Source organism: Pithys albifrons, chromosome 24 (assembly GCF_047495875.1).
Source record: "Pithys albifrons albifrons isolate INPA30051 chromosome 24, PitAlb_v1, whole genome shotgun sequence".
NCBI classification, from domain to species: Eukaryota; Metazoa; Chordata; class Aves; order Passeriformes; family Thamnophilidae; genus Pithys; species Pithys albifrons.
The window spans coordinates 2,026,611-2,039,951 of NC_092481.1; the positions used below are offsets into that span (position 1 = coordinate 2,026,611).

Genomic DNA, 13,341 nt, shown 5'->3' on the forward strand with positions numbered 1-13,341 from the left:
ACTCCCAAGACAGCAAAAGCTTGAAGTGTTTCCCAGCTCAGGAAACATCCCAGTACGGTGCCAGCAGAGCATGTAGCAGGATGGCTCCATGCCAGTGGGATTTGCCCAGTGCCAGGGGCCTCCCAGGAGAGACTCTCACCAACTTAGGAGACCCCAGAATTGCTGCTGCCTGGCCTGGGCCAACAGGAGTCACTGTCTAAGGGACACAGGAGGGTCCCTGGGTTGGGGATGCCATGTCCTTGTCCCTGGGCAGTGCCTTTTCAGCCTCACTCCATGGCCCACCTCTGCATCTTCTACCCTTTCTCCATCCATCCATCCATCCATCCATCCATCCATCCATCCATCCATCCACCCATCCATCCCTCCATCCATGCATCCCTCCATCCATCCATCCCTCCATCCATCCATCCATCCATCCATCCATCCATCCATCCATCCATCCATCCACCCATCCATCCATCCATCCACCCATCCATCCATCCATTCATCCATCCATCCATCCATCCATCCATCCATCCATCCATCCATCCATCCATCCATCCATCCATCCATCCCCATCCACCATCCTTCCTTCCTTCCATTCCACATCTATCCCCATCCATCCATCCATCCATCCATCCATCCATCCATCCATCCATCCATCCATCCATCCATCCTTCCCTCCCTTCCTCACTCCCACCTCCTGCCTTCCCACCAACAATGTCCTTGCCCATCAGAGTCCAGCTTGGTGCAGCCCCCAGGGCAGAGGGTGTGGGTGCTGTGGGTGTTCCCACAGTGACACAGCTTCTCCTTCCCTCTCCCTCCTTCCCTCCTGCTTGGCCCCAGCCCCGTTGCTGACCCCTTGCTCTGCCCCTCCAGGTCAGAGGGGACCCTTCCAGGAGTAATCCCTGTGCCCTGTGGGGTCCCTCAGCAGGCCTGGGAGCAGAGCAGGACCCTGGGCACGGGCGACACGCGGCACCAGGCCAGGCTGGAGGGTGCCCGGTAAGGCTGCTGGGGCTGGGGGTGCTGGTGGGACCCCCGGGACCCCCTTTCTCCCTTGGTGTGGTGACCAGCAGAGATCGGAGCACCGAGGGGTGCCAGGGTGGGGATGGGGGAGTCCCACGGGCAGGGTGACCCCTGCCTTTGCTCCTGGGGTGCCCACAGCAGGGACAGGGGGCTCAGGGGGCTGGATCAGAGCCAGGGCCTCTTCCTTCTCCATGCTCAGAGGGGCTGAAAGGACATCTCTCTGCAGGGTTAACATGACCGAGGTGGAACCTGTGCTGGACTTCGCATCCTCCGGGAGGACGGGCCGGCGCAATGCCCTGCCCGACATCCTGGGCTCGCCCGCCGGCGTCAGCCCCGCAGACCTGCCCCTCAAGCTGGCTGAGATGTCCCTGAGCGCAGGTAGGGGACAAGGAGGAGGAGGAGGATGGAGGAGGACGTGAGGTGGGCAGGAGTTGAGGGACCTCACTCCGTGCTCTGGGACCCTCAGGACATTGAGGGGCTGGAGTGAGTCCAAGGAGGAGAAGGGAGCTGGGGAAGGGGCTGGAGCAGCAGGAGAGGGAGCTAGGGGGGCTCAGCCTGGAGAAAAGGAGGCTCAAGGGGGACCTTCTGGCTCTGCAATCCCTGCCAAGAGGGGGGAGCCGGGGAGGGATGGGGGTCTGTCGGGCTCTGCACCAGGGCACAGGGACAGGAGAAGAGGGCACAGCCTCAGGCTGGGCCAGAGGAGGGACAGGGGGCACAGCAGGAGGAATTTCCTCATGGAAAGGGGGGTCAGGCACTGGCAGGGGCTGCCCAGGGAGGTTTGGATTCCCCAGCCCTGGAGGTGCTCAAGGCAGGACTGGCCTTGGCACTCAGTGCTCTGGGCTGGGGCACAAAGTGGGCATCTGGTGTAGGTTGGATTTGATGATCTTGGAGATCTTTCCCAGCCCCAGTTAGTCTGTGATTCCACTCTATGATTCTACCCCGTGTCTCCAACCCCTCGTCTCTTCCTGCAGGCAGCGCCCAGGACATGCAGTCCCCCTCGGCGGAGGTGCCCCCTCCGCAGCCCCCCAGCCCCGAGCTGAAGGACACGTCCTAACCCCGCCCGGGGGGCACTGCTGACCAGCGGAGCAAGGAGGAGGCTGCCGAGCACCAGCCCGGCTTTCCTGGCACGGCCGGAGCCCGCTGGGATTTCCTCGGTGCTGCTGCAGCCAAGACCCTCGAGTGCCACCCCCGCCACGGGGGAGCAGCGCGTGGCAGGGACGTGGTGGGGACACGGTGGGGACCTGTCGTGACAAAGGGGCGGTTCCCACCCACGCCCTGCCCCAGGACTTGGAGGGCTTTGGGTTTTTTGCCTCTCCAGGGGGAGGAATATTTTTCTTCTGGGGCATTTGGCCGAGCCGAGCGCGGGGGGGTCCCGGGGGGACCCTTCTGGCCGCAGGAGCAGCCACGGTGTTTCTTGCTGAGTGTGGTGTTCACTGTGATGTTTTTGGGTACCACCTCGTCTCCCGGCTGTTCTTCTGGGTCATGTGGGAACCTTTCTCAAGAACTGGAGAGGGGGAAAGTGCGGCACGACCTCAGCAACCCCCTCAGCCCTTAAGCAAAGCCCTCCCCAGCCAGCTCGTCGCTGAGGGTTCCCACTGAGGAGCAGAGCATCCCAGGGTGGTCCCTGCTCCCGGGGATGGGGAGATGGGTGATTTGGGGGAGTGGGGAGCAGGGTGATGGTGTTTGGAGCATCCTCAGCTCCCCGTGCCAGGGTCACCCACGGGCACCCACGTTGGATCCTCTCCCGCAGCCCCGGAATTGGGGAAAGCAACGGCCAAGGCGGCCAGCCGGGTCCTGCGGTGTTTGGGGACGAGGGTGACGTGGAGTGGGACTTTCCCAGGCTCTCCCAAATCCTCTGTTTCTGCCACCGCGGGCATGGCACCCTCCTGCCCAGGCACAGAAGGGCTGAGGGAGGATTCATCCGCCGGTTCTACTCGGACCAGAGCCTGGATGCCCAGGATGCCAGAGCTGGGCAAGGCGGTTGGATGTGGAGCTGGACCCAATCCCATCCATCCATCCATCCATCCCGGATGGTCACCTATAGCTGTCGCTGTGGGACCAGCGAAGGAATCCACAAGCTCAGGTCCCCCCTGGTGACCGCCCAGGGGGTGACTGGAACAACTGTGCGGGGCCACACGCAGGGACACCGTGTCCAGCAGCGCCCGCACCCAGCACCCAGGGGTGCCCTGGCAGTGCCCGAGCTCCCGGGCACCGCATCCATCCCTTGGCGTGGGGGCCAGTCCCGGGTGGGATGAGCATCGCGTGTGTGAGGACACCCGTGTGTGTGTCCATCCATGTGTGTGGGCATGGACATCCATGTGTGTGGGCATGGACATCCATGTGTGTGGGCACCTGTGTGCAGGGATACCTGTGTGTGTGTGCATCTGTGTGTATTGCATGGGCATCCATGTGCATGGGCATCTGTGTAAATTGGCATCCATATGTGTGGGCACTCATAGAATCATAGAATGGATTGGGTTGGAAAAGACCTCCGAGATCATCAAGTCCAACCCTTGGGCCAACTCCAGTCCCTTTACCAGATCATGGCACTCAGTGCCACGGCCAAGCTCAGCTGAAAAACCTCCAGGGATGGGGAATCCACCCCCTCTCTGGGCAGCCCATTCCAATCCCTGAGCACTCTCTCTGCAAAGAATTTTTTTCTGCTCTCCAACTTCAATTTCCCCTGGCAGAGCTTGAGCCCATCGTGCCCCCTTGTCCTATTGCTGAGTGCCTGGGAGAAGAGACCAACCCCCACCTGGTTATAACTTCATGTGCATGGGCATCCATATGCAGGGACATCCATGTGCATGTGTGTTCATGTGCATGTGCGTCCATGTGCATGTGCATCTGTGTGTGAGTGCATCCATGACCACAGGCATCCATGGGAAAGGGCACAGATTTACATGGGTATCCATGGGCATGGGCACCCATGGGCACATGTAGTCAAATGGGTGGGCACCTGTGTGCAGGGACACCTGTGTGTGTGTGCATCCATGTGTGTGTGCATCCATGTGTGTGGGCATCCATGTGTGTGGGCATCTGTGTGTGTGCATCCATGTGTGTGTGCATCCATGTGTGTGGGCATCCATGTGTGTGTGCGCATCCATGTGTGTGTGCATCCATGTGTGTGGGCATCTGTGTGCATATGCACCCATATGTGTTGGCATCCATGTGCAGGGATATCCATGTGCAGAGACACCTCTGTGCATGTGCTGGGGCATTGGTGTAAATGTGTGTGTGTGCATCCATGTATGTGGGCATGGGCACCCAAGTGCATGGGCATCCATATGTGTGGGCATCCATGTTCATGTGCATCTGTGTCCATGGGCATCCGTGCAAAAGAGCACACATTTACATGGGTATCCATGTGCATGGGCACCTGTGTGCACATACAGTCATATGTGTGGGCACCTGTGTGCAGGGACACCTGTGTGTGTGGGCATCTATGTGTGTGTGCATCCATGTGTGTGGGCATCTGTGTGCATGGGCATCCATGTGTGTGTGCATCCATATGGGTGGGCATCCATGTGCTTCTATATGCATGTGCATAGACACCTGTGTGTATGTGCTGGGGCATTGGTGTGTGTGCATCCATGTATGTGGGCATGGGCACCCAAGTGCATGGGCATCCGTGTACGTGGACATCCATGTGCATGGGCATCCATATGTGTGGACATCCATGTTAATGTGCATCTGTGTCCGTGGGCATCCATGGGAAAGAGCACACATTTACATGGGTATCCATGGGCATGGGCACCTGTGTGCACATGCAGTCATATGTGTGGGCACCTGTGTGCAGGGACACCTGTGTGTGTGGGCATCTATGTGTGTGTGCATCCATATGGGTGGGCATCTGTGTGCAGGGATATCTCTGTGTGTCTGCATCCATATGGGTGGGCATCCATGTGCATGGGCATCCATGTGTGTGTGCAGGAGCATTGGTGTACATGCATGTGTGCATCCATTGGCATCTGCGTGTACGGACATCTCTGTGTGTGTGCACCCAAGTGCAGGGATATCCATGTGCAGGGATATCCATGTGCATAGACACCTGTGTGCATGTGTAGTGGCATTGGTGTGCACATGTGTGTGCATTCATGTGAGTGGGCATGGGAACTCGTGCTTGGGCACCTGTGTGCACATGCAGCCTTATGTGTGGGCACCTGTGTGCAGGGATATCAGTGTGTGTGTGCATCCTTGTGCATTGGCATCTGTGTGCATGGATATCCGTGTGCATGGGCATCCATGTGTGTGGGTATCCATGTATGGGCACCTCTGTGCAGGGATATCTGTGTGTTTGAGTGCATCCATCTGTGTGAGCATCTGTGTGCATGGGCATCCATGTGCATGTGCCAGGGCATTGGTGTAGGTGCACGAGTGCATCCATGGGCATGGCCATTTGCATGCCTGGGCATCCATTGCACGGGCATCCATGTGTGCGTGTGTATCCATGTGTGTGGGCATCCATGTGCAGGGATATCGGTGTGCAGACACCTGTGTGCTTGTGCAGGGGCATTGGCATCCATGTGTGTGTGCATCTATGTGTGTGGGCATGGGCACGCCTGTGCGTGGGCATCCGTGTGCATGGGCACCCGTGTGCATGGGCATCCGTGTGCATGGGCATCCGTGTGCATAGATACCCGTATGCATGGGCATCTGTGTGCATAGATACCCGTATGCATGGGCATCTGTGTGCATAGACATCCGTGTGCGTGGGCATCTGTGTGCATAGATATCCATGTACATAGATATCCGTGTGCATAGACATCCATGTGCATGGGCATCCGTGTGCATGGGCATCCGTGTGCATAGACATCCATGTGCATGGGCATCCATGTGCATAGACATCCATTTACATGGGCACCCACATGCGTGGGCATCCGTGTGCATGGGCACCTGTGTGCATGGGCATCCATGTGCATAGACATCCGTGTGCATGGGCATCCGTGTGCATAGACATCAGTGTGCATGGGCATCCGTGTGCATGGGCATCCGTGTGCATGGACATCCATGTGCATGGGCATCCATGTGCATAGACATCCATGTACATGGGCACCCACATGCGTGGGCATCCGTGTGCATGGGCATCTGTGTGCATAGACATCCGTGTGCATGGGCATCCATGTGCATAGATACCTGTGTGCATGGACATCTGTGTGGATAGATATCCATGTGCATGGGCACCCGTGTGCATAGATACCCATGTGCATGGGCACCCATGTGCATAGACATCCATGTGCATGGGCACCCGTGTGCATGGGCACCTGTGTGCATAGATACTCGTGTGCATGGGCACCCACGGGCATGGTCTCCATTGCACAGGGGTGTCTGTGCTCAGGTGCCTCTGTGCACGGAGCACCCACATGTGTGGGCACCTTCGTGCACCCCCACGTGTGGGTGCTGTGCCCGTGGTGCCCACATGCACACATGTGGGGGTGGGTGGGTGGCCATGTCCATGGGTGCTGCTCTGGGTGGGTGTGTGCCAGGGGTGTGTGTGATGTCCATGTGGATGGGTGTCCCTGCACAAGGGTGTCCCTGTGGGTGGGTGACCCTACATGTGGGTGACCCTGTGGATTGGTGTTCCCTGTGGATGGGTGTTCCCAGTGGATGGGTGTTCCCAGTGGATGGGTGTCCCTGTGGAGGGGTGAACCTGTGGGTGGGTGTCCCTATGTAGGGGTGTCACTGTGGGTGGGTGACCCTGTGGGTGGATGACCCTGTGGATTGGTGTTCCCTGTGGTTGGGTGTCCCTATGGAGGGGTGACCCTGTGGGTGAGTGACCCTGTAGATTGGTGTTCCCTGTGGTTGGGTGTCCCTATGGAGGGGTGACCCTGTGGGTGAGTGACCCTGTGGATTGGTGTTCCCTGTGGTTGGGTGTTCCCAGTGGATGGGTGTCCTTGTGAATGAGTGACCCTACATGTGGATGACCCTGTGGATTGGTGTTCCCTGTGGTTGGGTGTCCCTATGGAGGGGTGACCCTGTGGATTGGTGTTCCCTGTGGTTGGGTGTCCCTGTGGGTGAGTGACCCTGTGGATTGGTGTTCCCTGTGGTTGGGTGCTCCTTGTGGTTGAGTTTTCCCTATGAATAGGTGCTCCCTGCGGGTAGATGTCCATGTGGATCGGTGTTCCTCTGGGTGGGTGTCACTGTGGGTGGGTGACCCTGTGGGTGGGTGACCTTGCACATGGGCAGCTGTTCCTGTGAATGTCCCCATCTCCTGGTCCCTGTTGTTGCAGGAGCATCTGTGGGGACAGGGCTGTGCAGGTTTGGGACACTGACTTTCAGGTGAGGGGACAGGGGACAATCCTTGCCCTCTGTGTCCCCTTCCAGGCCACGGGGTGGGTGGGGGTGATGGAGCTCTTGCTCCTTGGGGAATAAATCACCCATGTGACCCTGGGGAACTGACCCCTGTGGGGTGTCCCAGCTGGGCTGGGAGGAACACTATCCCATGGGGGCAGTGCCTGTCCCCCCCAGGCACCAGTTGAGGGGTCATTGACATGCCTAAACCCCCAGAGCACAAGATGAGGGGTCAGTGACATGTCTGACCCCCCCAGGACACCAGGTGAGGGGTCGGTGACATGCCTGTTCCCCCCAGGGCACGAAGTGAGGGGTTGGTGACATGCCTGTTTCCCCCAGGGCACAAAGTGAGGGGTTGGTGACATGCCTGTCCCCCCCAGGGCACAAGGTGAGGGGTTGGTGACATACCTGTCCCCCCCCAGGGCACAAGGTGAGGGGTCGGTGACATGCCTGTCCCCCCCAGGGCACAAGGTGAGGGGTTGGTGACATACCTGTCCCCCCCAGGGCACGAGATGAGGGTTTGGTGACATGTCTGTACCCCCAGGGCACGAGATGAGGGGTCGGTGACATGCCTGTACCCCCACAGGGCACGAGGTGAGGGGTTGGTGACATGTCTGTCCCCCCCCAGGGCACAAGGTGAGGGTCGTGCTTGGTGGTAGCGCCAGCAGAAGGAGGTTGAACACGAGCTCCGGTTATTTTTGGGTGTCTGCGGTGACACAGAGAGGTCAGACAGAGGGACAAAGTGTCCCCAGGTCCCTCACTGACCTCGTCACTTTGACCCCAAAGTCCCCAAGATGAGGGGACGCTCTACAGCCACGAGGCTCAGGGACACCCGAACCCCCCAGCCGGGTCCGTCTGGGGTCAGGGGCGGGGATGAGAGAGGATTGTCCCCAGGGCCCGGGGGACATCAAACCCCACGGCCACGGGTGACCCCACACACACTGGGGAGGGGCTGGGAGAGGGGCTGACCTCAACCCCGCTGCCCCTGAGCCCAAAGAGAGGGGACACACGGGGGGGGACCTGCTGTGGGTCCCCCAGCACCGTGACTGTCCTTGTCCCCAGTGTTCCCCTGACACACAGAGCATCACACAGAGCATCCCTGGGGGCACACGCGTGTCCCCACACACGCAGTGGTCACATACGTGCCCACACACACGCCCACGGAGCAGGGACACGCTCACACGTGTTCCCACATACACACGGAGTTGGGGGGCCACAGGGTCACACATGTCCCCACACTTCCCTGCAGCCCCCACATGTCCCCACACCCCCTCGGTGCTCCCCGTGCCCCAGTGCTCCCAGTGTCCCCAGCTCCGCTTCCCAGTACCCTGAGGGGCGCTGGCACCGCCGGTGTCCCCACGTCCTGACCGTGTCCCACCGCCCGCAGCCCACGGGCAGCCCCTGTCCCCTCCCCACGCCCCCCTGGGGACCCCTGGGGTGGGCACAGACACCCCCATGCCCAGCGCTGCCCTGCCCCGGTTCGCCCCCCCCGCGCCCTGCAGAGCCCGCACACAACTCGCGACACAAGTGCCCCTCTCAGTGTCCCCATCCCTGCCCCAGCCCGGGGAGTCAGGGCGGGGCTCGGTGGCCGCTGGCGGGTGGTTGGTGGCCGGGCCGGGGGTGGCCGCTGCCAGCGCTGCCAGGGGGAGTATTTCTGGAGCGCGCTCTGCTCTTTCCAATCATGTGATGAGGACATTATTTAAGGCGGCTGCGGGGCCGGAGCAGCTGCAGCCGGTGCCACGCTCGCAGCCCGCCGGACCCCCTCGTGCCTGTGCCCCCCCAGCACCCCCTCGCCATGGTCGAAGCCTTCCTGGGCACCTGGAAGCTGGTGGAGACCAACAATTTCGATGATTACATGAAGGCTCTGGGTGAGTAGGGTGGGGCTGATGGAGGTTGGAGTCACATCACCCCTTTTTTCTTTGTTCTACACCTCCCACCCCCATTTGCCTGGTGAAGCCCCCCGCCCCACGTGGGGGTCCAGCTTGGGGGGCACTGCGGGCGAGGGGGGGGTCGCTGCTGCCTGGGGGGGGTGGGGGGTGGGGGGCTCTCGGGTTTTGTGCACGGGGTCTCGGGCTGGGTGAGGGGGGTCTCGGGCTGGGTGAGGGGGGTCTCGCTCTTCCCCTGCTCCCCCGCAGGGATGAGATGCCCCTCGCGGGTGCTGGAGCCGCCCAGGACCCCCCAGCCCTCACCAGCACCCAAGCCCCCCATCACCCAGTCCGGGCTCCTGGGCGGGTGGGTGCCCCACCCCAGGGCAGTGCGGGGAAGGGGGGCAGACCCCAGTGCCCCCCTCACCCAGCGCGGGAGCTGGTGGGTGCTGGTGCAGGGTCCACCCCTTAGCAACGGCACCATTCCCTGGCCCCCCACCCTGCCCGTGCCCCAGAGCCCCCCCGAGCGTGGCTGTGTCCCCCGGACCGTGAGTGGGCAGCAGTTTGGGGGCTCACCCCCCACCATGCCGGGGAGGAAGAGCTGCGGGTGATGCCGCAGGGGCTGGCGGTGGGTCCTGCCCCTCCATCCCGCTCACCCCCCACCCGCAGGCGTGGGCTTCGCCACGCGGCAGATGGCGGGGCTCACCAAGCCCACCACCATCATCGAGATGGACGGCGACAAGATCGCCGTGAAGACCCAAAGCACCTTCAAGAACACCGAGATCAGCTTCAAGCTGGGCGAGGAGTTCGACGAGACCACGGCAGACGACAGGCACGTCAAGGTGAGCCCCCAGCCCTGCCCCCGCAGCACAAAGGGGCTCTGCGCTCCCAAAAGGGGAGGATCCGGCCATCAGCCCGTGGCTCCGGGGCTCCATCCCGGCTGCCTGTGCAGGGGGAACACCCTTCTGCCCTCCGGGCTCGGTGCTCAAGCCTTACACAACCCTCCCTCATCCCATTTTATAGCTCGGGGAGCAGGACGAGCCCCGGAGCTGGCGGGAAGGTTGTGCAAGAGCTGGGCTTGCAAGTGGCAGCTTGCTCAAGAGGAGGCCAGGGATGTGGTGGGGTGGTGGTGAGTGTCCCTGCTCTGGGGCAGAAGGGCACAAGAACTCTTTTTTCGAGCCCACTTTTTGCTGAACCCCCTCTTTGCTGAACCCCCTCTTTGCTGAACCCCCTCTTTGCTGGACCCCCTCTTTGCCTGCCCTCCTGAGCAGGCAGCTCTGCAGGCAGGGACAGGGGCAGGGACAGAGCACCCAGACAGTCCCACCTGGCTGGTGCCTCCCCAAGGGCTGATGTCTCCAAAATGTGGGCAGAGCTGTTCCTCACCGTATCAGCAAGGGAAAAAATCGCCCGAGGGTGGTCAGAGCGTCTTTCATGGCCTCTCCCACCCAGCAGAGACATTTTCCCCTGCAGGACTGATCCAGCCCCTGCTTTTCCCCAGCTTCCAGCTGCTGGTCCCACAAACCACTAAACCCTCCAAACAGGGAGGTGCTGGCAGCCCCGTGCCCCCCACCCAGCTCGGGGGGCACCTCAGGGGGCGCCTTGGGACTTGCTGGGCACGAATCCCCTTCCCGGCCCCAAAGCAGGAAGCACAAGGGCTGGGCATGGAGTGAGGAGGGGGGAAGGGAAGGAGTGTGAGCCGGGCAGACACGGGGCAGCAGCGCCCTGCCCACCCCTCTCCCACCCCCAGAGCCGCTGGAAACTGTTCCAAGCAGCAGGAACGTGTGACTGAACGGGAGCTCCTGCCCGGAGCCCGCGGAGGTGCCCTTGGGGTGCCCCTCGGCCGGGGGCCAGAGGGCACATGATGGGTCAGCAGGGGCTGCCCGAGCCATGGAGGGGTGTGGAGTCGTGGGACACACGAGTTTGTATGGAATCATCGAATGGGTTGGCTTGGAAGGGACTTTAAATTTCCAGTACAGGGATACCTTCCACCAGCCCAGGTGGCTCCAAGCCCCGTCCAGCCTGGCCTTGGACACTTCAGGGCTGGGGCAGCCACAGCTTCTCTGCCCAACCTGTGCCAGGGTCTGCCCATGCTCAGAGAGCAAAATTTCTCCCTGATATCCCATCTAACCCCACCCTCTGGCATTGGGCTCCAGGACTGTGGGGCACCCAAACGCTGTGGGTACCCAACCTCTTGGGCACCTGAGCAGTGGGGACAAGCCAGCTCTGAGAGAGCACCTGGGGCTGTGGGGACACCGGAGCTCTGGGCTGACCCAAACCACGGGGCACCCGACGGGCAGCACCCGGCTCTGGAGGGGCTGGGTGGGGGGCACAGGGCAGGCTGGGACCGAACAGCAGCTGGCAGTGCCTGCCCTGGCACAACTCCGAGCTGTCACACTAACCTTGGCACGGCCGGGCTGGGTGCTGAGCCAGCGGCGGCCGCTGTGCAAACAGCCCGGCGGGCAGATCGGCAGCTCCACAAAGCCTTGCGGTGGCTCCGAGGGCAGGACAGCAGCGGTTCAAAGTGCCGGTACCCGCCCGATCCACGCCCCGCCTGCCCGAGCCCCTCCGCTGGGAGCGGCCGGGCCCGCGTCCCGCTGGCCCCGCGCAGGAAGGAGGTGGCCCTGGGCAGGGCTCCCTGTGCTGGCCGCGGGGCAGGGAGGGCAGGGTGACCGTGCCAGTGCCACTGGGGGTTACTGTGGGGCAGTAGCCGAGGCCGTGACCCAGCAGGGGGACAGTGCAGGACCTGTCCTGGGCTGAGCTGGGCTGGCCAAGCCAGGCGGGATGGTCCCAGATGGGCACCGCGATGGTGACACCCACTGGATCCCGAGCGCTGTGGGGCTCCAGGGAGAGCACAGGGACACCCAGCATGGTCCCCTCCAAGGGATAAAGTCCCTTCAGAGCCCTGAAACCCCGGGCAGGAGGGTAACGGCAGGTTCTGCTCTCTCCCCACAGTCTGTGGTCAAGCTGGAGGGAGGCAAACTCGTCCACGTGCAGAAGTGGGACGGGAAGGAGACCTCGCTGGTGCGGGAGCTGAAGGATGGGAAGTTAATCCTGGTAAGGGAAGGGTGTTCAATGGGAGGGGCTCAGCCCGGGGCGGGGCAGGGCTGGAGCTGGACTAACCCCCCACCATCTGCCCCCAGACCCTCACCATGGGCAACGTGGTCTCCACCCGTGTCTACGAGAAGGCGACATAGAGGCTGCCCCGCTGTCAGCCGGTGCCACCTCCCTGCCACACCCTCGCCCCGTGCTGGGCACAGCTCCACGTGGGATCGGAGCCACTGCCCACCGGGGCCTCCTGCTGCCCCCACCCAGTGCCTCAGGGCTCAGGGGGCTTGGGGGTGGGTTTGTGGCTTGTTGTTGGGTTTGGTTTTTTTTTAATTAATAATGGGAAAGCTCACATGGAAAAAGAATAAAGGCCGTGTTGTTACAGCTCTGTGATTGGTTACTTGGGAAAGGGGCTGTTTGAGCCATGCTGGGCTCGGGGGGGGCTGTGGGAGCCGTGTGGGGTTCACCCAGTCCATGGCAGGGAGGGGGTTAATGACCACTGATCCCATAGCCCATCTCAGCAGCTTCTCCAGGCTGTGGAAATAAGAGGCTGTTCTGGTTAGAAATGTGCTTTCCCAGCGGGAATACCTGTCAGTCCCATGGCAGCCCTGCCATGGATCACCCAAGATCCAGACAAGCTTCCTCTCAGGACAGGAGGGATCCTTCCACCACTGCAGGTCTGGAATGCAGGACCTGAGCACTGGTCTGGGAAGGGAACCAGCCCCAAAGGGAGATGCAGCCATGGGGAACTGGGCTGAGATGTACAGGGAAGGGCAAAGCACATGGAGAAGGGACATGCAGCACCAGCAACCCCACATGCTCCTGCTGTGACACCAACAGGGAGCTGCCAACCCCACTCCCATCTCCCTGTGGAGCTGGAGGTGGCAGGAGCCTCATCCCCCACATTCCCTCAGCACATCTGCCCCAGGACACACAAGCTGCTCCTGCTCCCAGCACTCCCTCTGAGGTCACTGCCCAGCCTCTGCCATCCCTTCCCCCTGACCTTCAGCTCCAGTTACAAGATTTATGCTCCAGTTGCTCCCTTGCAGGAGGCACCAGGCCCCTCCTATGGGCCACCTCACCACACACCCCCTTCCCACCCTGGGATCTCGGGAAGCAGCCAGGACTTCCAAAA

The 13,341-nt window shown here is 61.6% G+C and overlaps 2 protein-coding genes across 2 annotated transcripts in view; both read left to right on the top strand.

Moving 5' to 3' along the window:
• Positions 1-1,313, top strand: part of LOC139682278 (putative per-hexamer repeat protein 5) — a 17,066-nt gene extending 15,753 nt beyond the window's left edge. Inside the window, exons 3-4 of the mRNA XM_071576459.1 lie at positions 859-981; positions 1,232-1,313. Coding sequence (XP_071432560.1) covers positions 859-981; positions 1,232-1,237 — 129 coding nt within the window. The 3' untranslated portion in view covers positions 1,238-1,313. The remainder of the gene's footprint in view (positions 1-858; positions 982-1,231) is intronic.
• Positions 1,314-8,995: 7,682 nt separating this feature from the next.
• FABP3 (fatty acid binding protein 3) lies at positions 8,996-12,590 on the top strand. Its single transcript, XM_071576643.1, has 4 exons — positions 8,996-9,164; positions 9,831-10,003; positions 12,114-12,215; positions 12,302-12,590. The coding sequence occupies exons 1-4, from the start codon at positions 9,092-9,094 to the stop codon at positions 12,353-12,355; spliced, it is 402 nt and encodes a 133-aa protein (XP_071432744.1). The 5' UTR covers positions 8,996-9,091; the 3' UTR covers positions 12,356-12,590.
• The last annotated feature ends 751 nt before the right edge of the window (positions 12,591-13,341 follow it).